General features: G+C 52.2%; 1 protein-coding gene across 2 annotated transcripts in view; it reads right to left on the bottom strand.

The window, feature by feature from the left end:
* CEP350 (centrosomal protein 350) overlaps positions 1 to 26464 on the bottom strand; it is a 1459870-nt gene that overhangs the window by 1373421 nt on the left and 59985 nt on the right. For both annotated transcript variants that reach the window (XM_086955422.1, XM_086955428.1), the window contains exon 5: positions 20495 to 20666. In XM_086955422.1, the coding sequence (XP_086811548.1) occupies positions 20495 to 20666 (172 nt within the window). The remainder of the gene's footprint in view (positions 1 to 20494; positions 20667 to 26464) is intronic.

The raw sequence follows: 26464 nt of genomic DNA, 5'->3' as shown, positions 1-26464 counted from the left end.
AAGGAAGTCAACTAATGGCAAGCAACAGGCCCACTGTAAACTAACAAAATGTCTTGCAAGTTTTAGGAAATGCCTCTTTTTGTATGGTCACCCCCCTAGTTTTTCAACGGATGCTGATTTTTTTTTACTTTGAGAGTGCACCAAGGCCTGCTAACCAGGGGAAACAGCCACTACAACGCGGCCGTTACCACACTATACTTAACCACGCATGCTTTACAACGCATGCATGGTTACCACGTAAAGTCTTTACCACACATTCCTTTACTACGAATACTTAGTAAAGGAATTTGTGGCAAAGGTAGAATTAATAAACAAGCATTTACAATGCAACGGTTTCGCCTTTGGAGAAGTTAGAGCTATTGGCATTGTAAATGACAACATTTTTATTTATGTGTTGGTTTTGAAAACAGATAAATAAATGGCATTGTCATTTACATTGCCAATAGCTTAATCTCTCGCAAATGTGAGAACTACTGTACCCTACGGACGAGCTCAGCATACAGCAATTACTACCACACACACACACGCAGAGCCACACACACACACCCAGAGCCAGCCACACACACCCAGAGCCAGCCACACACACCCAGAGCCAGCCACACACACCCAGAGCCAGCCACACACACCCAGAGCCAGCCACACACACCCAGAGCCAGCCACACACACACCCAGAGCCACACACACCCAGAGCCACACACACACACCCAGAGCCACACACACACACCCAGAGCCCCCCACACACACACACAACCAGAGCAGTCACATACACACACCCACTGGAGCAGTCACACACACACACACACACACACACTGGAGCAGTCACATACACACACACACACACACACACACACACTCTGGAGCAGTCACATACACACACACACACACACACTCTGGAGCAGTCACACACACACACTCTGGAGCAGTCACATACACACACACACACACACACACACTCTGGAGCAGTCACATACACACACACTCTGGAGCAGTCACATACACACACACACACACACACACACACACACTCTGGAGCAGTCACACACACACACACACACACACTCTGGAGCAGTCACACACACACCCAGGAGCAGTCACACACACACACCCAGGAGCAGTCACACACACACACCCAGGAGCAGTCACACACACACACCCAGGAGCAGTCACATACACACACACACCCAGGAGCAGTCACATGCACGCACACACCCAGGAGCAGTCACATGCACGCACACACTGGAGCAGTCACACACGCACACACTGGAGCAGTCACACACGCACACATTCTGGAGCAGTCACATACACACACACACACACATTGGAGCAGTCACACACACACACACACAAACACACACACACACTGGAGCAGTCACATACACACACTGGAGCAGTCACATACACACACTGGAGCAGTCACACACACACACAGGATCAGTCACACACACACACGGGATCAGTCACACACACACACGGAAGCAGTCACACACACACACACACTGGAGCAGTCACACACACACACACTGGAGCAGTCACACACACACACACACACACACACACACACACACACACACACACACACCATTCAGGATAGGAACTCAGCCTCAAAAAACATATACAGAAAGAGTCATTAGAAAATGAACATTGGGGTGTGTGTATAAAATAACTGGTGCATTAAGAGTGAATTGCCATGACTGATAAGTGACGGTGACCGAGTGAAAAAAAAAGATGAGGTATAAGTGTACAGACAAAGGACCAAACAAAAATTATGGGAGTGTGAATGAGCTGTGTATAATCCATTAAAACGACTATCCCAAAAAACTCTCAGAGTGGATTTACGTGCATACTCGGATGGTGAAGTTGCATAGAACCAAACAAAAGTGGTGGAAACGCGAATGAGCCGTATATAGTTAGTTGAGGCGGACGTTTAGACAAGACACTCGAAACAGAGTGGTGTTCATGCACGGCTGGTGAAACTGCTGTGTGCTGGTAGTATCTAATGGTGCCGCATGCATTCCCAAAAGCGTAACGAAACGGTAAAAGTGTACATGGTTGAAAATGGCAAATCTTACCCGAAAACCGCAAAATCGGTTGCGTGGAGACCGCAACGAGGCTCAAAATGTTTACTTAGCACACAGAAGTGTGTTAATAGAGGCGTGTTGTGATCAGGGTCATCGACAGCGGTGACGGACTTCCGTCCCGGGTGGAATGTGATAGACAAGCTGAACATGACAGCATAGGTGGTATGCAAATGGGGTAATATGCACAATAAATACAACAAGCAACGGAGAGTGAAAGGGGAGGGGGGGCGGGAACGGGCACACGGGGAGGGGGCGGAACGGACACAAGGACAGCGGGAGGGGGGCGGGAACGGGCACAGGACGGGGGGGGGGGCGGGAACGGCGCACGGACAGCGGGAGGGGGGGTGGGAACCGGCACAGAACAAAATACCTAAACTTACAAAGTGAAAACACATTTATAAACAAAATACTCCTTACCTGATCGCTTCGTGGGAACTCGAATCTTGAACTAACTCCAACAACAGACGCATGTAAAATGAAGAAAAAAGGGCGACTCAAAAAAAAAAAAATAACACACACCCACCGCCGCGATGACGAACAGAAGTGGGTGGAGAGGGAAAAAATCGCAGGAACGCCCCCGAATCTGGTCCGGCCTTGACGGACAGATCCGGCTCCCAATGGCTAGCCTCCATTTATGGAGCTAGCCAATGGGAGCCGGGGGACGTTCCTGAAGTCCTTATTGGAATCAATGGATTTCGCCTGCCCCGAAAAGCTGCGCAGAGCGCAGCCTTCGGCAGGCGAAACCCAAAAAGGGGGAGGGGGGGGGTCTCCCCCCACAAAAAAAGAGTGAGTTTAAAAAAAGAAAGAAAACTCTTACCTTGAAGACGCTCATCTGTGGATATTGTCCTTTGTAAAATAAGCCTACCTAATCAAGTAATAATGTACATGCATCTACATACTGCCTTTTCACAAAAATAGTTAATATTTGAGTTAGAGCAAATGGTATTGTAAATGGCAATGTCTTTTCGCCATGTGTTATGGAGTGTATGCATGTGGTGTGTAGTGTAATTATGTGGGTTGGATTGGAATTGTAGCAATGGTGGCATGCTGGGCTTTAGATGACTATGTTTAAATGTAAAGTGGCAATACTGTGATTGTGACAATACTTAATTGTGGATGCGTTAACAATTGATGTGTGTACTGATGGCTGGTGGTGTGTGTGCCTGTAGAAATTGTGCACTCATGGCTGGTGGTGTGTGTGCTTGGTGGAACGCGAACTGGCGGCTGGTGGTGTGTGTGTGTGCCTGGTGAAAGCATGCTCGCCCTGCACACTCACACACTTATGGCCCTGGACACCCACATACTGATCAACCTGCACACTCACACTCTGCTCGCCCTGCACACGCACACTCACACTCTGCTCGCCCTGCACACGCACACTCACACTCTGCTTGCCCTGCACACGCACACTCACACTCTGCTCGCCCTGCACACGCACACTCACACTCTGCTCGCCCTGCACACGCACACTCACACTCTGCTCGCCCTGCACACGCACACTCACACTCTGCTCGCCCTGCACACGCACACTCTGCTCGCCCTGCACACTCGCACTCTGCTCGCCCTGCACACTCGCACTCTGCTCGCCCTGCACACTCGCACTCTGCTCGCCCTGCACACTCGCACTCTGCTCGCCCTGCACACTCGCACTCTGCTCGCCCTGCACACTCGCACTCTGCTCGCCCTGCACACTCGCACTCTGCTCGCCCTGCACACTCGCACTCTGCTCGCCCTGCACACTCGCACTCTGCTCGCCCTGCACACTCGCACTCTGCTCGCCCTGCACACTCGCACTCTGCTCGCCCTGCACACTCGCACTCTGCTCGCCCTGCACACACACACTCTGCTCGCCCTGCACACTCACACTCTGCTCGCCCTGCATACTCACACTCTGCTCGCCCTGCATACTCACATACTGATCACCCTGCATACTCACATACTGATCGCCCTGCATACTCACACTCTGCTCGCCCTACATACTCACACTGTGCTCACCCTGAACACTCACACTCACACTCTGCTGGCCCTGGACACCCACATACTGCTCACCCTGCACACTTACACACTGCTAGCCCTGGACACCTACACACTGCTCACCCTGCACACTCACACACTGCTCACCCCGCACACACACACAATGTTCACCCTGCACACTCACACACTGCTCACCCTACACACTCACAAACTGCTGTCTCTGCAGTCCGGAAACAAAACGGACCGCCTGTGCCAGGGCTCAAAACAGAGCCAGATAGAGACCCGTTTAGAGGCCCCCTTTAAAAACTGCCGGTGCTCAGACCCCTTGAGACCCGGCCTACTTAAAGCCCTGCCGTTGCCGTCTGGGAACGGTGCATCGGTGCTGCCTTCTATGATGGAAGCCCCCCAGCTGCCTCTACTGGAGAAAGAGGCCCCTCTGACATGAGCTGACCCAGCAGCGAGCTTCATGTCAGCAGTCGGAGGGGCTCCTTTCTTCTGACCCTTGCCCCCTTGAGCCTGCTCACAGGGGGTCTTAGCAGAGGTGGGATGCGTAGTTCATAATGAATGATTAAATGCTCGGCGCTCTGTCAGGTTTGCGCTTGTCTGTCGGCCTGCTCCGACACAGCAGACAAGGGAAGGGAATGGACAGACAAGGAATGGACAATGATACTGGCAGGCCCCATCAATATCTCACGTACCTCCCGTTTCAAACTTATTCAATTTTATATATTACATCGGGCATATTTGTCACCATATAAAATAAATCAGTACTTCGCAACGGATACCTCTGCGTGCCCGCGGTGCTCGCTGGTTGGCGCGGGTCTCCTTCGTATGCTCTGGACCTGCCCCCGGATACAGGCATATTGGCACGCAGAAACACAACAAGGTCCCTTCTAGATTCTGGGACCTTGGGCTTATCGCAGCCAAGAGACTCCTTACTAAACGCTGGAAAAGCAGTGAACCACAACAGGTTACGCATTGGCGCTCCTCCTTAGATAATTGGGCGAGAGCGGAAAGCACCACCCTTCACAGAGAAGAGACAGTGGGGCTGAGGATATTCCCCATTGCGCAGCTTTGCGACGATACTTTGAGGTCTTTCTACAAGGCGTGTCTTGATCAGGGAATCACCTAAATCCTCTCATTTCCAGAGCCGGCCTGAACGGCGAGCGGGATGGAAAGTGGTGCACACATGCGAAGGGATCCAGTCCTCGCCTGTGCATAGCATGCCGCACCTACGCTACTCGATGCTGAAGCTGGTGCATTTCATCGGCCGCGCTCACATCATGCTCCTCCAGTGTCGCCACCCTGTCGCCAATATCATCAACAGCCCGCCTCATATCGCGTATGTCGGAGGAGAGTTGCGAGCGGGTCTCCAGTATGTCCTCTTTTATGGCAGCAAACTGTCCCATCATAAAGGCTTTGGTCGCTGGGGCCTCAACATCCTCCACGCGTGGCATCGAGGCGTCCGGCAGCGATGAGACTTGACTCCCTTGCTTCAACAGCGGGTCCTTAGGTGCCTTGTCCTTCTTGCCCCTGTCGGTCACCATTCTGAGGCCTTACAGTCCTCCAGCCCACTCCCAGCTAGTCACCAAGAGGGGTCGTTATCTTGGCGGGGCTCCCCCGGATCGACGTCTGCCAAAGGCAAATGGGGAGTGGCACTACAGGGCAGTTTGAAAGCTGGTGAGGGCCTAGCGTTGGGGCGGAAAGTGTGCTGAGGTCCGGGTTGGCCCCCCCTTGGGACCTGTGTCACGGGTAGTGGCCCCTGCTTGGCATACGGGGTCCCTGCGGAAGAGCATCTGATTTCTGGTGTGGAGCGGTGGCCCGGAGTGAAGCGAGTACTCAAAGGTGGGGGGGGGGGGGGGGGGGTAATGATGCCACTATCGCACTACAAGAAGATACCCCCCACCCCTTCACTAGCGCATAAGACCCGGTGTTTAAGGCCCATGATCGTGTTAGATCCTACATATATCCTCACCCTCAAACAAACCCCCTTTTGGAATCAATGACGTACACCCATGGACGCATAGGAACGGGTTGCTTGCTCTCTTACTCCTTTGTGTTTTATTTGATTTCTCCTTTACTTTTCTTTTTCCTTATCCTTTAATTGTTGCATGACTTCTAGATCAAAGAACAGATTCTGCGTAGTGCACGGGGCTTGGAGTCAGTACAGTTACGTGGGCATCAGCTGGACCTTTTTCAGGACCTGGCGACCTCCACACTGATCAAGCGTTGCAGCTTTAAGCCGGTTACCACGTACCTGCGGGAGCAAAATATCCCCTACTCATGGGGTCACCCATTCCGCATTATCTTTAAATACAAGGGGAAACTCCTGCAGCTCCGTTCCCTGGAAGCGGCTCTCGAGGCGCTCAGCTTGGAGAGTCCAGACCAAGCGGCTGGTGCAGAGAGTTCGCCTGTGCGACGACGCCGGCGCTCCTATGAGTGGCAGAGAGTGGGGAAAGCATCCCCGGTGAAGAAGCCTGATCCCTCTACAAGCCTTATTGAAAGGGAGGCTGCCGTCTCCTCATTAGCGCTGGTGACTGAGGGTGATGGAGCAGGGTGAAGATAGTTTGCTTGGCCAGGTACGACTCGCAGGGTGGTATTGGGAAGAGATTCCAGGAGCGGAGACTGTGACTTTCCATCCTTCCGGTGCCTAGTACTGAAGGTGCCCTGCATCAGGGTTGGGTAAGGTGTTGAGGGGTGCGGGGTTTCCCCATAAGGATGATCTGCTTGAGGGACTTTTGTCATTTCTCATTTGGTTCTTCACATGCCTGGAGTTTGTGCTCTGTTTCACTTGGGGAGAGGGGGTTGGGGGGGGGGGAGGGGTTTGTTTTAGGGGCTCCGCATCAGTCCTCGGGGGGGGGGGGTACAGGTGGCTGCCTCCGAAATGTACCACAATGTCTCAGTTGTGTGTTCCCTGCTTAGTGCCTTTCTGCAAACCTGGCGAGTATGGGTAGAGACTTGAAAATTGTCAGTCTAAATGTCAGGGGTCTTAATAACCCCGTCAAACGCGCTGCAATACTGTCGCTGTTGGAGGGTGCGGAGGGGGAAGTGTGTTTGCAGCAGGAGACGCACCTCCTCTCTAAGGATACAAAAAGGATAAGGGACAGACGCTTCCCAGTGCAATTGTGGTCCTCAGGTCCGGCGTAGCAGCCGTCCTGTTCAGCGCTAAAGCTCACTGTAAGGTCCTATCTCAACTAGTTGATATCAAGGGGCGTTTCCTAGCAGTTAGGGTGCAGTGGGGGTTTACCCGCTTCACAGTGGGCTCCCTGTATGCTCCAAATGAACGCCAGGAATCCTTCCTGAAAACGGCGCTTGCGGAAGTCCTAGCTTCCCCGGATGGGGCTGTGTTGGTGGTTGGGGACCTGAATATTGTAATGGACCAGGAACTTGATAGCCCCTGTCTGGTGCGAGAGCGCCACAGATCTATGTCCCAGGGAGGGAGGCAGTGGCTAAGCGATGGGGGGCTACATGACGTGTGGCGAGTGCACCATCCCCTAGAGCGCGATTACTCGGCGGCCCGTAAAACGTATGCGCGCATAGACCACTTCCTTGCGTCGACGTTCCTCATGCCTCACCTTTCTGCGGCCGCGATTTCTCCGCGCTCCTGGTCTGATCATGCCCTTATTTCGGGGCAGCTTGCATGTGGTGGCCAGAGGGCGCTGGCGCCGGTTGGCGGCTTAGGGGCTCCCTCCAACTCAGAGTCCGTAGTTCAACGCGTGCGGGATACAATCACCCACTATCTTACAGAGAATGATAAGGGGGGCATGGCGCTAAGCTCCGTGTGGGAGGCCCTTAAGTGTATGTAAATGTAAATGTAAATGTATTGGCATTTATATAGCGCACTACTTACCCGTAGGGTCCCAAGGCGCTTCGACCGCTGCGAAACCCTTCCTGGCTTCCCTGAGAGATGGTCCCTTAATGGGTATCTCCAGGGTGAGACCAGGCATCCCCGGCGGTCTGGTGGGGCCGTTAGTGAAGATGAGGCAAGCTAATGCCCAGAGTTGCCGAGTGTGATCGCTGATCAGAGTGGGCACCGAGGCGAGAGAATTATCAAGTCCGCTGACCCTGGTCCAGAAACCTGCCGCGCCGGGAATCGAACCCTGGTCCCGGGCCGTCCTCTGCTCTAGGGTCTGCCGCCTCTAACCAGTGAGCCACACTACTTGGTAGCCCGAGGGGAATTCATTGCAGTTTCTGCGTCCTTGGCCCGGATCCGTAGGGAGAAACGTGAGGAATTGGAAAGGGAAGCGAGAGAGCTCGAAACGATACATAAGAGAACATGGGCGCTGCGCATTTGGAGAGAGTTAGAAACAAAACGACGTATGCTCAGACATCTCGATCTTGACCGAGCAGAATACACCCACCCTCTTGCGCCACAAGTTCTAGCTCAGTGGGGATAAAGGGGGCCGGATGTTCGCGCACAGGTTGAGACCATTAGGGATGACAGTGCGATAGAACAAACCAGCGACTCCGCTATTGCAGACTCTTTCAGTCATTTTTATCACGAGCTTTACTGCAGGGAACCTGTGGACCCCGCACGGGTGGAGGCATACTTAGAGTCCTGCGCTGTAACCACCCTATTCCAGACGTCAGCAGCGGCGCTCGAAGCTGATATTCGCATTGAAGAAGTTATCTCGGCAATTGCGCGGTTGAAAGTGGCCAAATCCCCGGGGCCGGACGGCTTCACAGCTGTTTTTTACAAAAAGTTTTGTGTGGAGTGCGGATCATACCGCCCGATATCCCTCCTCAATATCGACGCCAAGCTTTTTGCAAGCATATTGGCAGCGCGCCTTAGCCCGCTGATGGACAGTATCGTGGAACCTGACCAAGTAGGATTCATTCCGACGAGACAGGGAGGGGAAAACACTAAGAGGTCCTTGCATCTCATGGACTTTGTACATCAAGCGCGCACTCAGGCCCTGTTTTTATCAATTGACGCCGAGAAGGCCTTTGACCGCGTCGATTGGACACATTTGTTTGTGGTCCTGAAGGCTTTTGGCCTGGGGGCTAACTTTCTTCGTTGGGTGCGATGTTTGTATGTGGAGCCGAAAGCTGCGGTCGGCGCCTTTTGCCATCTCTCGCGGGACAAGGCAGGGATGCCCCCTGAAGCCGTTGCTAGATGCCCTCTACATGGAGCCCTTTACTCAGAAAGTGTGGTCCAACAATGGTATTGAAGGGGTGCGGTTTGGCGCCGACCCCCACAGGGGGCCAGATGTAGCAAATTCAGAAATACCGACTCTTAATTACCGAATTTTACCGATTCGGTAATTAAGAGTAGGTATTTCTAATGTAGGTACCAATTTGGTAAATTGTACCGAATCGGTAAAATTCGGTATTTACCGATTCGGTAGATACCGAATCGGTATTTGCTATTGAATCCTATGGGCCTTGAAGCCCATAGGATTCAATATCAAATACCGATTCGGTATTTACTGAATCGGTAAATACCGAATTTTGCAAGGGTGCAGGGGGTGTCACTTTCACACCCTCTGGCACCCCTGTTTTAGGCTTGTGTGCCATGTGGCACACATGCATGCCCTAAGGGCATGTATGTATGCCACATGGCACAGGTGTACATGCACAGATGTGCATGTACACCTGAATCGGTATTTTACCATGCAATTGTATTGCATGGTAAAATACCGATTTTCAAAGCCATGTGTCAATGTTAAAATTGGCAACTACATACCAAACATGCATTTTCGGTAATTTTACCGACCGGTATATTTACCAAATCGGTAAAATATACAGAATCGGTAATTTTACAGATTCTGTAATTTTACAGAATCGGTAAAATTACTGATTCGGTAAAATTACGGAAAATGCATGTTTTTTATCCCCCTAAATCTCCATGGCCATTTACCGGTCGGTAACGGCCGAATTCGGCCGTTACCGGCTGGTAAATGGCCAAAAACTCCCACCTACATCTGGCCCAAGATCTGTCTTTACGCCAACGACGTGATACTATCGCTCACACAGCCCCGCACCTCATTGCAATACCTCGCCGCGGAATTACACAAATTTGGCGCTGTGGCAGGTTTTAAGGTTAACTTCGCCAAGTCGCAGGTCCTTAATATTTCAATTCCTGTTGCTGAGGTGCAGGACTTACAGAAGGATTTTGCCTTCCAGTGGGTGCACACAGACATTCCGTACCTAGGGATCCGTCTGGCCCCCTCTATTGCGCGCACGGTTTTCCTCAACTATAAAATTCTAATTGACCAAACCGCTAAATCTTTGGCCGACTGGTCCCGCCTCCAGCTTGCTTGGTTCGGAAGGCTGGCAGCTGTCAAAATGACGGTCCTTCCCTGCATACTTTACCTTTTCCAGTTGCTACCCTTACGCCCCCCGCCGGGCTTTATACGGACACTGCAGGGACTGATCACCAAATTCCTTTGGAACCACAAGAGGCCTCTACTTGCTTCCTCGCTGCTAATAGCCCCTAAGACAGAGGGCGGGCTGGGCTTTCCCTCCTTGAAAGCGTATTACCAGGCGGCTTGTCTACGATTCATCCTCCAGTGGTACAGGCCAGCCTCCAGTAAGCACTGGCTTTTCATGGATCAGGCTGTGGCGGGGTGCAACATATGGAGGGAAATTTGGCTTCCCCGACAACATAGAGCATGGGGCCTATACTCGTCCCGGGTGACATCACCAACCATGCATGCTTGGGATCAGCTAAGGGTTGGACTACCTTCCCGTCGCCCATGACACCTATTGTGGACAATCCAGACTTCCCGCCTGGTTGCTCGTCCCCGATATTCTAGCGCTGGCGCGAGAAAGGCTGCAAGAGAGTGGGTCATCTCTTTGACCTCAATGGCCTGATCCCGTTCTCCTCGCTCCGGCGAGACTACTTCCCGCTTTCTGACTGATGCCTTCTCGTACTCACAGGTGGCACACTGGGTTACGCAGCCGTCTCATGTCGCTGCCATGTCCCGCTCGCTGACGGCCCTGAAACGCTGGGTAGCCTGCATGAACGACGACCGCAAACTTATATCTGATCTATACGCTCTGGATATTGCGCGACATAAGGCCGCAGGTGCAATGGGAGACGGAGATCGGGCGCCCACTATCGCGCAAGGAATGGGAGAGGGTGTTTTATTGCGCTCATCACACTGCCGCCAACGTTGCCAGGGCGGCGTCGGCTTTCAAGGCGCTAACATACTGGTACTACACCCCAGCGCGTATTAAAGCATGGGATCCGAAGCACTCAGGCTTGTGTTGGAGGGGCTGTGGCACCACGGGTACACTAACCCACCTGCTATGGCACGGTCCAAAATTAACACGCTATTGGACAGTGGTCCTCGATGATATAGAAGACCCTTTTCACATCACCTTCCCCAGGGTGCCTGAGCATTATTATGTTTCTTATTATGTTTCTTATATAGCGCCTGAATCGACCCCCGAGGGGGTATCTCCGCGCTTGCCTTGGGAACCCGTCCTGGCTTTTCCCTGTGAGATAGCCCCTACAGGGCATCCCGAAGGTGAAAGCCAGGCATCCCGCCGCGGGGGGGGGGGCCGTTGTGGAGATTAAGCAAGCTTAATGCCCAGAGTTGCAGAGTGTGAAACCATGATTAGGTCAGGCACCGAAGCGAGAATTATCGAGTCCATGGACATTTGAGCTCAATTCCCTGCCGCGTCGGGAATTGAACCCTGGTCCCGGGTCTGACCTCTGTTTCAGGGTCTGCCTGCTCTAACCAGTGAGCCACACTTCTCGCATGTATTGTTAGGGCTCCCGCACGCTAAGGCATTTCCTTTGCGCTCTCTGAGGGGTAAGCAAATAGCTTTGGCTCTGCTAGCAGCGCACTTAGTCATCCTGACGCAATGGTGCTCCAGCGATCCCCCTGACCCCAGAGACTGGATTCGGCGGCTATGGCATCTCTTGGCGATGGAACGGCTGTCTTTGTGTGTTGATGGTAGGAGTGCTGAATATGCGGAGCTGTGGGAACCATTTATCCATCTCTTATTCAGGGATATGCGCGAGGTGACCTGTCCAAAGTTTCTGCAGATCCTGCAGCTTATCCCGGTGACACCGCAGGGTGCTGACCATTAGTACAGATGGCTAGAGGACAGGAAGGGAAGCTGGAGATAACCTTAGGGTCCATAAGGGGGCTAGTTGAGGCGGTTGCGGAGGAGGGTGGGGGGTTGAGGGGGGTGGGTCGGAGGGAGGAAGGGGGGGCGGTAGGGGGGGATTTGTTGTGTTTGCTCTATTCTAAAATGTAGTAACAGCTATATGTGTTGGCTGCTTCTTTGCGTTGGCATGCATCCTCGCCAGGCCGTCCTCAGGGTTGTAGGCCCCTCAGCTGTGTTCGTGCACTTAGAATTTGCTCTGCCGGCCGGTGGATATAGGCAGCTGAGCTGTGTTAGTGTTGAGATACTGCTTAATAACAAGCATTTACAATGCAATGGTTTCGCCTTTGGAAAAGTTAGAGCTATTGGCATTGCTCACACACAGAGCCCCACACACAAATACACACACACACACACACACGCAGTCGGACACACACACACAGAGCCAGACACACACACACAGAGCCAGACACACACACACACACAGCCAGACACACACACACACAGCCAGACACACACACACACACAGCCAGACACACACACACACAGCCAGACACACACACACACAGCCAGACACACACACACACAGCCAGACACACACACACACAGCCAGACACACACACACACAGCCAGACACACACACACACAGCCAGACACACACACACAGAGCCAGACACACACACACACAGAGCCAGACACACACACACAGAGCCAGACGCCCACACAGAGCCAGACGCCCACACAGAGCCAGACGCCCACACAGAGCCAGACGCCCACACAGAGCCAGACGCCCACACAGAGCCAGACGCCCACACAGAGCCAGACGCCCACACAGAGCCAGACGCCCACACAGAGCCAGACGCCCACACAGAGCCAGACGCCCACACAGAGCCAGACGCCCACACAGAGCCAGACACCCACACAGAGCCAGACGCCCACACAGAGCCAGACGCCCACACAGAGCCAGACGCCCACACAGAGCCAGACTCCCACACACAGAGCCCCAGAGCATAATTCCAAGAGCCGCACGCAGTGAATTCCGGCACCACCCACGCCCCCTATCACCTTTCTGCAGCTCACGGGACGCCGCCCGCACCCGGCCTGCATCCGCCTCTGCCACCATTAACTGGGGCTAGGCCGCGCCGCACTCACTACCTCCGGGACTGGGTACACAGGGGCCCGCCTTCACTGCAGCGGCGGCAGTCACCAGCTCCAGACTCCCCCTGCTGGCAGGACCAGTGCACCTCACGTAGGCCCAGGCTCTTTATATGTTATTTATTCACTGCACAACGAGGCGCTCGTGTGGCCTCCAGAAGCAGTTCCTTAGCCCACTCCACACTTAGACCGCACGCCCGCAGGCTCTCGATCCCAGCTCCGACGGGGGGGGGGGACATGGGGTGAGGGGTTTGGGGGGGGGTTACTGCTCACCTCAGCTTGTATCTTCACGCAATCTCGTACCCCTGATCCAGGCTAGTACTGGCACACCCTGTTGTGAGAGCGGCCTGCGCACATGCATGCTCGTGAGCCGGCTGCCTCTGTGTGCCCAGAGGTTGGGAAACATTTAAGAAATGCGCCCAGGGGCGAATTTCTTCGAAAAGAATGATTAATCTACCAATAGGCGCAGGCTTCACGGGCGCCAGAGAAAAGTGAAAAACAGCCAAATATTTGTGGCAGAGGCCGGCGGAGGACAAACGGGCGAGAGGTCGGACTCCCAAAGAAAAGATCCGTCTGGGGTTGAGTCAACAGGCATTTCAAGTAGATTTGGTAATAGTGTCCAGTTTTCTCTCTCCTGTAGCGGCAGTTGTGGTATGAAGGCTACCGTTCCCTGCCTATCTCTGGATGGCAGGCACCCCATTGACTGTGAAGGGCAGGGCATGTCGCCCTCGCCTACCCCCATCCGGGCTGTCCTTTGAAGCCACTGCTCTTGACGAAGGCTATGTTCAGCTTGACGCAGAGCAAGTTTCTTAAATTTTACGTCATCGGAGAACCAACGTTGTGCTTTCTTGAGGTCTGAGTGATTCAGAATAACAATGTGAATAGAAAAGAATAGGACATGTCTAGCTCTGATAGCACCTGTCAAGCTGGTATGAGAGAGAACATGCATACTAAAGCTGCACATTTAAGGACAGTGTAGTAACACTACTATACATGAGAGCTTGCAGTCCATCTAAAGAATCCAGTCTCTATTTTTCCTACCTATTATAATCTAGTGATGACATCACTAGTCAGCTGTGATAAGAACATGATGTGTCAGAAATGCTTGAAGCATTTACTGCTGTTCTGCCAAGTCTACATAATCCTGTTCTCTTAAATGACAAAACTGCTGACTCCATTCCATTCAAAAAGCTGTATTCTATTTTTTACAATCATAAAAGCATATGCAACCAGCAATACATCAGGAATACAGTTTAAAACAGATGGCTGGCATGAATTCGTATAAAACCCAATAAAAAAGAGAAGATTACAGATCAATAAAACCAAAGGTTAAAAAGTTAAAACATTGGATTTATCGACATTATATATGTAAAATATAAAAATAATTAAATCAAATCAAGGACAAAGTGCAATTTGGCACGCCCTCAAGATCCAAGCCCAGTCTAGGACTCTCCCAGTGGCTCCTATTTGTTACTTAGCTTCTTCCATGGTGGATCCCCATACTCGGCCCCCAAGGATCTGGAAACCTCAATAGAAGCACCTACCTCTCACATTATGACCCACCAGTCACCGCTTCCCCTCTGGTACAAATAATGGCGGGTCAACCAGAAAACCAGTTGCCTCTCTTCTAGATTTAATGTAAATGTTATATGAACCAATACATATACTGTGTGTGCCTATATATATCCCCCCATATCAACACAAAAATGCCTCTCGAAACCAAAGCTTCACTAAAATACAACTTTCATTCCTAACCCCCTGACAAAGTTAGGAAGACCAAGCCTTGATTAGTGTAGCTCTCCTAAAAAAAGCAGATCTGTCTCGAATCAGAGAGTGTATTAATGTTTTCAAGCAACACTGGCCAGCTGCACATTAAGGGTCACCTATATCCCTGTTAACACTTAGAGCTGAGTGCCACTGGTTGATGCTCTGCAGCAGGACTCCAGCACTAAAGCTCTGCTTGGGATGGATTACAGATCAGCACGCAGGAAATGTCAAACTGGAACATAAATACTATGAATTAAAACCAGTGCTCTGCTAAAAACGTAAAAATAGGGGTTCATTACATATTAACTCACAGACAGTTTTGACAGGCAGGCCCCTGCTGGCATCTGCCATTTTGCAAAGATTCCATTTCTATGGCAACACAAAATGAAGAGCTAATTATGAGTTTATTTAGTATCTAGAACACTAAAAGAGAACACAGACAACAAAGCAGCACAGTTTACTAACAGTAAAAAGTCTCATTTTGGTAGCTTCCACTGCAGAATTCATTTATAGTATAGACAATTTTTAAAGAACCTCATGAGACACAAACACTTTGTAGCACACTTTGAATTTTCTACACACTGCCTGCCACCTTTCCCTTCGTAACTGCACGTCGGAGTGCTATAGTCTAAACTGTTTTATGGCAATGTTATCCAACATCGATTTACAAAGGTTACAGTATCTCCACATTTCCATGGTAACCACTGAGTATGCAACATTTCCCATTTAGATTCACTGTATGCAAATGTACCTCGTGTATATCCTGAAGCATGGAACTGACCCCCTGGACGTAAACCACTGCACCTAATCGGGTGCAGTCCGCAGCTTTCTTCCATGAATTACTTGGGATCAACAAAGCGTGCAAGGAGCCCCTGGCCCCCCATCCACTGGCAGACCCCTCCCTTCCCCGCCCGGACCGACCCTTGCCCACCCTGAAGAGTGACCCACGTGAGGTTGGGGGGACTCACCTTGCACCAGCCGCTTCATCTCGTTGTACCGGGCCCACATGAAGTTCTTGCCCTCCTGGGACGGGAAGGGGGCCGGGGCCGCCGAGGAGAAGCTGCGGCCGCCGCCGTGGGCTGGCTGCGGGGTGGCGGGCAGGGGGGAGGCGGGGGCGCAGGGGGGGCGGGAGAGGAACGGACGGCGGGAGGGGGCGGGGGAGGACACAGGGGGCGGGAGGGGGGCGGGAAAGGACACGAGAGGAACGGACGGCGGGAGGGGGCGGGAGAGGACACAGGGGGCGGGAGGGGGGCGGGAAAGGACACGAGAGGAACGGACGGCGGGAGGGAGGCGGGAAACGTGGGGACGGCGGGAGGAGGGACACAAGGCAGGACAGCAGGCTACCACGCGCACACCGTGCAAATCGCCTCCCACTGCCTCGTGCAACCACTCCGGACGTTCGATGGGACTCTTAACTGTGAGCGCCTCGCGCCGGGCCAGATCCTTCACCCAACCCTCTGGAGCTAACCACGCCCTCTTTCTTTCTAACACCCCGCCCATAGCAGAGCTCGAGCCAACCCCTCCTGTCTAGCCTGCCTTAGTAACATGAGGGGCGCGAGACCAAGGCTCGGAGCCCGGACACCGTCACGCCGTCCCTAAACCAATAGAAAAGTAACAAGCACCTACGAGGACAGGGGGGGGCGGGAGAGGAACGGACGGCGGGAGGGGGCGGGAGAGGACACAGGGGGCGGCAGGGGGGCGGGAAAGGACACGAGAGGAACGGACGGCGGGAGGGGGCGGGAGAGGACACAGGGGGCGGGAGGGGGGCGGGAAAGGACACGAGAGGAACGGACGGCGGGAGGGAGGCGGGAAACGTGGGGACGGCGGGAGGAGGGACACAAGGCAGGACAGCAGCAAGCACGACCCGGCCGGAGGAGACTCGGGGGCGTTCCCGGCGTCGCGTGACGTCGGCAAAAGCCAAAGAATCTCGGGAACGCCCCCGTGTCTGGTCCGGCATTGATGAACAGGCCCCTCGTCCAATGGCTAGGCTCCATTTATGGAGCTAGCCAATGGGACGGGGGGCGTGTTCCAGAGTGCCTTACTGTACTCAATAGATTTCTCTGGAGGAGGAGCCTAACGGCTCCGTCCCCCAGCGAAACCTAAAAATGATTGATTCTAAAGTCACCACCTAACACAATCCCCCCCCCCCCCCCCCCCCCGGGGCAATGTGAGAAAGACTGCTGTCAAATCACGAAAGGTCTCAGTCTGAAGGCCCGGTGGCACATAGATAGATAAGAAGGTGACAGTCTTACCCCCAAGCAGCCCGTGAGTCCCGCGTATCTGCCCCTTTGATCCACCCAGGTGGCCTGTATTGACAGAGGGAAGGAGTTTTTGATCAAGACCCCGACTCCCTGGGAGCTGGTGGTGAACCCAGCATGCACCACCAACTTGTACCCCCCTGCGTCTCTTGCAGCAGTACTACATCTGGGGAATATCGCTTAATAAGTTGACTGACCATCCCCCTCTTGATCTTGTCCCCCAGACCATTCACATTCCAGCTCAGAACTCATCCCTGAATCTCTACTACCCTGCCCCATTGAACCCACGTGCTAAACGTCTCGCTATATTAATGGCACCTGAGACAAAGGAAAAAATAAAAAAACAAAAACAAAAAAAAAATACCACAATCACACCACAACAAATACAACCATACTCCACTCCCCCCACCCCCCTCCCTGCACCCCTACTCACAGCATTTGCCAATCCCCAACTCGCAGTGTGCCTGTCGCTCCATACTCTAACTAACCGACTATCTAAATGTAGATCTGAGGAGGAGTTAAACGCTCCCTGTCCCTACCCCGCCATACCGGATACAAACACCGGCATTGAATCTCCATCAAGGAAAGCGTGTGCAAATAATGTCTCGTTCCCGCCCCCCCCTCCCCCCCGGTAAGAGCCCACAGCACAGACCGTAATATTGTTCATCATTCCTGCTCCGGAGGGCCCCCTCCGTCCTCGTCACTCCGTCTCTGGGGCTCCCCCCCGGAAGGAAGGCCATCAACCCAGTACGAGGCAATTTCAGGATTGTCGAAGAACCAGACCTTTCCCTGAGTCTCGACTCGCAGCTTAGCAGGGAACATCATAGCATACTTATATCCTTTGTCTCCGAGCCGCTGCTTGACTCCAAGAAAGCTTTGCTGCAGTTTCTGAACCTTCGGGGTGCAGTCTGGAAAAAATTGAGGGTGGAGTCTTCATATTTCAAAGGGCCCCACGACCTAGAGGCTTGCAGGATACCGTCTCTGTCCCTGAAGTTGAGGACCCTTGCGATCACTGGCCAGGGAGGGGCCCCCGGACGCGGCCTTCCTCACAGTATTCTGTGTGCCCGTTCTATCGTGAAGAAGTTCCCCAGCCTCTTAGGTTTCAGATGATTGAGTATAATGTCTTCCACAAATAAGTCAGGGGCCTGACCCTCAGCCTACTCCGGAACACCAGTAATACGTACATTGTTTCTTTGGGCCCTCCCTTCATACTCATCCAGCTGGCAGCCCGCCATTTCACTAGAGGTTCTAAGGTTCCGAACCTCCTGTTGCAACTGTGCCACATCATCCATTAAGCTTGCCATCTTAATATCCAGCGACTTTACCTTCTCACTCGTTTTGGTGAGGTCAGCTCGGATCAAATTGACCTCTATGGTCACCGCGTCTAGCTTGTGGTCGCTCGTTTCCATTCTTTTGTCCGAGAGATGTTTTAACCCCATCTATGGCGGTCATCACATCTTGTAGCGTGGGCTCAGATGCAGGACAGGAGGCCTCCGCACTTCAGTCTTGAGTTCGTCCAGACCCAGTAGGCGAGCCCCTGGGCTGCGTGTACCGATCCAACTTGTTAGCGTTAACATACCGGGACACCCTGGTGGATTTGGATTGCTGCTTCTCCGCCTCAGGTTTAGTCGCCATCTTGACTCTAGGCTTAGGGCCAGCACCCGGTCTCTCAGACTTGCCACACCAGCCATGGAGGGCAGCTCGAACTGTCAGCAACAATCTCAGCCCCTATCCAGGCCAGTCGATGACATCCGCTGCCACTAGTGTAGCCAGAGGGAAACCAGTCAGGTCAACGCCAGTGTTTGTGTCCACCTACCGACACTCCGACACCCCCCCCACGCCAGACAGCAGACTCTCAGAACAGCTCACGGCCCCCACCTCTCGGATTGCATGCAATCGTTGTCCAACACAGTCATGTGGGCCCATCAAGACGATGCCCCAATCTGCCCAGTCCTCCTGTGCCACACAAGATCGTCAACACACCTTGGAAATGCGCTATGATCTTTAATCCAAGACAATGACGATGTCATCCGAGTCCACTTCCGGCTCTTGGTCACCTTCCCACAGACTATTCTTTTCACACGTCTCTCAGTCCAAACGTAGCGAACTGCCAGCAGCGCCTCTCCCCCTTACAACTTCCAGCCAGCATAGCTTCCTACGAGTCTTTTTTGGGGATTTATACGCTCTCCCTGGCCCTGGCAGCACGCTTGAAATAGGTCCACTCCTGCAAGTTTTGCGTGTCTTCAGGGCCTGGTTGCTCCGCTCTCTGAGACGATGGGCCACATCCGAGGTATAGATAAGGGGAGGGGGGGTGAAGGCCGCCGCATAGGGCCACGTCCAGGAGCCCCCGGGTCTCTCTCTCAGCCCTCCAGATCAGGGGTCTCACTCCGCGGCCAGCTGCACCTCCACCCAGTCGTGCCGGGCGCACCGAACTCACTGCGCCGCGGCCGGGCAAAGATGCACGCTGTGGGTCAAACAGGCCTTCCTTCTCATCAGGCGGGTGGTTAGTGAGCCGAGGGAGGGGGGGGGGGTCCCACTCAAGGGGCGAACGCAACTGGCATCAGATGTGGGACGGATCGGCGACTTCCGGTTACCGGCCCCGCTGTTGATCAACTCCGGCCGGGGTGAAAGCCAACTCGAGACCCCGGCCTCCTCCAGCCGTAGGCCCCTAACTCGCCAACGTTCTATCTCAGCATCCCGGCGGCGGAATCAGCCGTAGATTGCAGCAGTCAACGCCGCTTCCCTTCAGTCACAAGTTACGATGGTCCGGTGACAGGATTTAATACAGGATATCATCGGTGGCGGCGGGGGTCTCGGGAGCCCCGGGCTCACGTGGCCATCTTAGGCTTGCACGAAGCTCCTCCCTAAAATGTACTTTAAACACCGTTTTAATTTTTGTAAAGGTTTTAACTAACCATGTACAATAAACAATTTACTTACTTACCTAAAGAGCAGCAACTTTCAAGGGCCAGTACAGCGAAAAGGAAAACCCTTGATTTAAAAGTGAAAACAAAACTACTGGATGCAGGGTACTATCGCACTTCCACAAACCTTTCCCAGAAAATGGTATATGACTAGATCTGTAAAGCTATGACAAATGCTTGCAAGGGACGATGATAAGCAAGTAATTTCATATCTGGCCAAAACTAAGAATTTGCAGACTCACACACAGAAAGCATTTGCAGCTATGCAACATCTTACCTGTACGAGACAAGGGGATCTCGAAACTCTACACGACCGCCCCTTTTCACATTGCTTTCTGACGTGGTGACTCGGAGTGGGCTTCGTGAGGATTTCTCTTTCTGTTTCTTCCCACGACTGGAAAGCTTGGAAGGTGGTGCAGGTCCCAAGGAATCTTCCAAATAACGTCCATCTGCAGACAGGGTGTGTACACAAACCAGGTAAGACTCATTTGTAACAAACCACTCACTTAACTGAGACAGTCCCAGGATACATTGAACACAGGGGCCTCTGTGAGAGAAGAATTGTGAAGGTTTTTGGGGAATGCAGTGAGTGAGAGAGGTGGCGATGAACTGGGAAAAATAACAGCAAGGCAGTGAAAGAAACAATGAGGAACAGGAGAACTCAGACATGTGTAAACACTTCAACCTAATGTTTTTAATCATTATCTAGTGACAGCAAAGGGATTTGGTTTCTGCTACCTGGGCACAAATGAAATATTTCCTAATAAACATGACGGAAAGTTTAAATTCTATTAAGGACGCGGAGGCGAGGATTATGCTGTACATTCGTTTATTCCTACAGCCACAGTTTATCATAAACATCTTTTTTTTTTTTACAAAAGAAAACTAGCATTCCCAAGATGCCTTAGACAGTTCACAGAGTCCACCAATCAGCTCCTTCCACTAATACCGAAGGCGTGTGCTTCCTGGGTTAACCTCCTCTTTCGAGACTGCGGCCAGAACCAGTACTCAAAGCATCACTCATTCTTGGTTCCATCAGACCCTGAAAGAAAACAGAAGCCATGACTCTGTTTCTTTGAACCAAACAAGCACAAAATGAACCCAAACAACAGTAAGGATTACAGAAAGTATATATCATCATGAAAACATTAGTAACAATAAACTTCAAGATACCTATACCATACGAGGGCTCGCTCCTACAAAGTGAAGCTCACCCGGGCAGGAAACAGGAGATCGCCAGAGCCCTGGGCGGGAATAATCCTCCCCTCCGCGTCCTTAATAGAATTGAAACTTACCGTCATGGTGACTAGGAAATTTTTCATTCTATGGCAGGACCGGAGGCGAGGATTATGCTCTTTCAAAGCTTATCCACCACCAGCGAGGCCATATCCACGACTGGCTTGAAATAAAATCTCTTGAACATGGAGTCCGATGACCAGTCGGCTGCATTCAAAATGTCCTCTAACCTGGCCCCCAAGGAGAAGGCTTTGGACGCCATGGCCCCTCGCACTGAATGGGTGCCGAACTGCGAGACATTTATGCCCGCTTCCAGAAGCACTGGAAACCACACTTGAGACCTCCAATAAGGCGTTATCAGGACCACCCTCGCCTGCTGACTGCAGCCGTGAGCCTCACGATCATTGCGAAGGGGGGAAAGGCATACCCTAACTCCACTGACCAGTCTTGCAGAAACGCATCCATCGCTGTCGCCAGACGGTCCTGCTTCCAACTGTAAAACTTTGGGAGCTGGGTGGTCCAGCCTGGACGCAAAAAAGGTCCATGGAGAATGGTCCCCATACATCGTTCAGCCGCTGGAAACCCCGCAGCTGAAGCTGCCACAAACTCATGTATGCCCAAGTCCTGGAATGCTTGTCCACCACCACATTGACCACCCCAGGGAGGTATTCCGCCGTCACCGAGATGTTGTGGGCAAGACAAAAAGTCCATAAATCCTTGGCCAACTCTGCCAGAGTTTTGGACTTCGTGCCCCCTAGGTGGTTGATATAATTCACTGCAGACACGTTGTCTATCTTGAGAAGGACATGGCATGAGACTTTGTCCTTGGTCCAACACCGGATGGCGAAGGAACCCGCCATCAATTCCAGACAATTGATGTGCAACTGGCTTTCTGCAGAAGACCACTTTCCTCCTGAAAAGGAGTCCCCGCAGCGAGCACCCCAGCCGAGTTTGCTGGTGTCAGGCTCTATGATCAAATCCGGCTCGGAACCAAAGATGGCTCTGCCGTTCCAGCCCTCGGTATGGTCGAGCCACCATCGCATCTCCCTGCACACCTCCTCCGTGAGAGGGACCTGATCCGCATATTGAAGACCTTTCCGGAGATGGGCGGCCTTTAGGCGTTGTAGTGCCCTGTAATTGAGGGGTCCGGAAATATGGCCTGTATCGACGAGGACAAGAGGCCCACTATTCTCGCTGTCTGCCGAAGCGAGGTGGAGGGGCGAGCCAGGGTGCGCCAGAGCTCTCTGCGAATTTTGACAATTTTCCTGGGAGGAAGGCTCAAGGTACAGGTCACCGAATCAATGGTAAAACCCAGAAAGGTTACGTGTCTGGACAGAACCAGGAGAGACTTTTTGTCATTGATGACAAACCCAGATGCTGCAGCAGATCGGACAATTCCTTGAGACGGTCTGCCAACCGTAAGGGGCACTGCTCCAAAAACAGGATATCATCTAAGTAAACGATGAGCCGAAGACCCTCGCCCTCCACAACTGGTTTGAGAATCTTCGTGAAGCACCACAGGGCAGAGGAGAGTCCGAAAGGCAGAGTTGCGAACTTGTAAACCTGACCCCTCCAAAGAAACTGCAGAAATAGTCTGTGTGGGGAATAGACCGGCACCGTCAGGTACGCGTCCTTCAGGTCCAAACGCACCATCCAGTCGCCAGGTTGCAATAGATCGCGGAGAAGATGGATACCCTCCATCTTGAAATGGCTGTAAACCAGCCATTGAGGAATTATTTCAGATTTATGATGGGGCATTGCCCATCGTCTGCCTTGACCACCACGAAAATATTGCTGATAAAACCCCTTGGGTGTAGGGAGGAGGGAACCACCGCTCCTTTCCGCACGAGATCGGCCACCTCCTGGTCTATGAGAGCGGCCATGCCAAGAGCGAAAACCTGCGGCCTGGGTCGAACCGGTCGGGAGGGCGTCCCGTAAAATTCGATCTGAAAACCTCGAACAGTCTGTAACACCCAGGCGTCTGAAGTAACAGTTCTCCAGTTGCCCTCGAAAAGAGCCAGCCTGCACCCACCCTGGGTAAACGTGAAGGGGAGACACTCATCTGCTGTGGCCATCTGTTGGCCTCAACCTCTGCCACCACGACCTCAGCCACCACGACGGGATTGGAAGAACTCCTGCCGTACTGAGTCCATGGACTTCTTGCCACCTCTCTGAGGGCCTTGGGTGAAGAACTTGCCGGCCGAGCACCCTCTGCCACGACCGGCAGCGACAAAAACACGTGGGTTGAAAACCCTCTTGATAGAGGACTGTGTCTTGTCGAGAGAGGTGAACGTTGAGACAAACGTCAATTCCTTAATAAAAGGATCCCCGAGTAAACCGCCTTGGGCCACCGAGCCCGCCTCTGAAGAGGCCAAATCCCCGAGCTTAGGATCCACTTTCAGCAAGAAGGAACGACGCCTCTCTGTAGAGAGGGTGCAATTTGCATTGCCCAAAAAGACTAAAGCCCGTTGGGCCCAATTAGATATCCGATCAAGGGACAAGGATGCGCCTGACGATTTGGCCTCCTCAGCCAGCTCCAAGATCTTAGTTAAAGGTCCGACCGCATCCAGAGCTTATCCTGCCAATTCTTCCAGGAGCGATCGATGCCTTTTTTGGGATCTCTGACGTACTTTTGCAAGAAGGTCGCCATCTTAGAATCGACCTCCGGTGTTGTGGCCACCTTGCCGGGAATGGCTGGTCTAGGGCACTCCGCCCTTAAGCAGGCTCTGACTTCTTTCTCAAGGGGCTTGCGCAGCCTACTGGCCACAAAAGCCGACACCTTCGGAGAGGGGGTCCAGGCTGAGGACCTGGGATGGACCAAGTCCTCCGGTACCAACATATCTGAAGGCACTTCGGGTTGAGAAGTGAGCTCTGAGGGGGGAGCAGGAGGACACCAGGGAGTAGACTGACCTGCCTCGTCCAGAGAATCCCCTGCCGAATCATCTTTATCATCCTCAGGAGTGAACTGCGGTTCCTCTGGAGCATCAGGCACACCTTCCTGTTCTAATCGCCGAGATTTTGCCAAAAACGCTGATTTCAAGAGTCAAACGCATCAGGTGCAGACGCCGTGGATGACTTGCGCTTTCCCGCGTGTTGGGTCTTCTCGGCCTGAATGGCGTAAGCATACTTCATTATGCGCCTCTCAAAGGGGCCCATCGCTGCCTCGACTGCCCGGTGAATAGATGTATCCACCGCATCACAGAATTCATCATCCAGCGGGATGACCTGGAGGGTTTCCTCCTCCTGATATTCCACCTCCGTTGGAGTATAATGAGCTTCCGATGCAGAGCGTGCCAACTATATCTATACTAATATAATTAAGAGAGAGCCCAAACCTTTGAGGCGGGTAATCTCAGGAACCACAGCACCAATCACAACACCCAATACAGCGTTGGAAAGGGCAGTTGCAGCAGAAGGACATAGGCTATGCAGACGCCCACCATATACATTTAAAAGGTAAAAGAACCATGCCAGCAAAGTAGTCCTTTGTGGGCGTGTCTGCGTTGTGCTGTGGGCGTGTGCTGGGGGCATGACAAACGCTGGGGGCGTGTGGTACGTTCCGCCCTGCATGCCATGTCTCATATCGTGAGCTAATCCCACCCTGCTCCCTTTAAATACCCCTGCACCCCATAATTATAACCCACCCTTACTCCTTAAAATTACTCAACACCCTTAAACACTAACCCATCTTAACCCTATAAATATACCCTGTACCCCAAAATCCAAACCTATCCCTAAACCCTAAAAATACCCCTGTACCCCAAAACTAGCCCTGAACCCTAAAAATACCCCTGTACCCCAAAACCCAAACCTAGCCCTGAACCCTAAAAATACCCCTGTACCCCAAAACCCAAACCTAGCCCTGAACCCTTAAAATACCCCTGTACCCCAAAACCCAAACCTAGCCCGAACCCTTAAAATACCCCTGTACCCCAAAACCCAAACTTCGCCCTGAACCCTAAAAATACCACTGTACCTCAAAACCCAAACCTACCCCTGAACCCTAAAAATATCACTGTACCCCAAAAACCAAACCTAGCCCTGAACCCTAAAAATAACCCTGTACCCCAAAAACCAAACCTAGCCCTGAACCCTAAAAATAACCCTGTACCCCAAAACCACCCCTGAACCCTAAAAATACCCCTGTACCCCAAAACCCAAACCTACCCCTGAACCCTAAAAATACCCCTATACCCCAAAACCCAAACCTAGCACTGAACCTTAAAACTACACCTGTACCACATAACCCAAAACTATATCTGAACCCTTAAAATACCCAAACACCCCAAAACATATACCTCAGTACCCCAAAACATATACCCCTATACCCATACTTACCTTATCCAATCATTTAAAAAAAACATGCTTTTACCATTCATGCATTTACAACGAATTTCGTTGGTAATGTATGCGTGGTAAAAGCATATAAAATGTAATGTAATGCGTTATAGTGGCATTGCGGAGTCATGGCGCTTTCGTAATGAAAGTATGCGGAGTGCTGGTATGTGGAAAGAAAGTTGCAGAATAATGGGTGTTTACCCTCCCCCGGTAAGTACATTGGTGGCACGGCGGCCCACATCTCCAGCAATAGACTCATATTTTTTCACCACCCATTTGAAAAATGCACAGGTCTCTCTCATTGATGGCCAGCACCGACATACACTTTCAGACACACCTCCCGCCACAAGATCTAGAATTGCGAACTTTAGAGCTGGGGAGCTACGTTCGAATCTCGACATCAGCTCAACATCCTGTGATTCCAGGCAAATGGGCTGTGTCTCCCCGTGCCTACCACAAATGAATGTGTCCTTCTGTAATGTAAATTGTGCTCATGCCATATTGTCGAGTTCGCGCTATATAATATTGCAAGGAAATATAAAGTAGGGAAACTCGAGTTCACACACTACTGAACGCGCACTCTTAAGTGCATCAGCAGTGCACTGTGAATCGGAGCGTTTCACAGGCCTGTCGCAGATAAGAAATGCTATCAAAACGAAATCCTACAAAACAA

This window comes from Lissotriton vulgaris, chromosome 1_1 (assembly GCF_964263255.1).
Source record: "Lissotriton vulgaris chromosome 1_1, aLisVul1.2, whole genome shotgun sequence".
NCBI classification, from domain to species: domain Eukaryota; kingdom Metazoa; phylum Chordata; class Amphibia; order Caudata; family Salamandridae; genus Lissotriton; species Lissotriton vulgaris.
The sequence above is the reverse complement of the archived record's forward strand: the minus strand, read 5'-3'. Positions and strand labels throughout refer to the sequence as shown.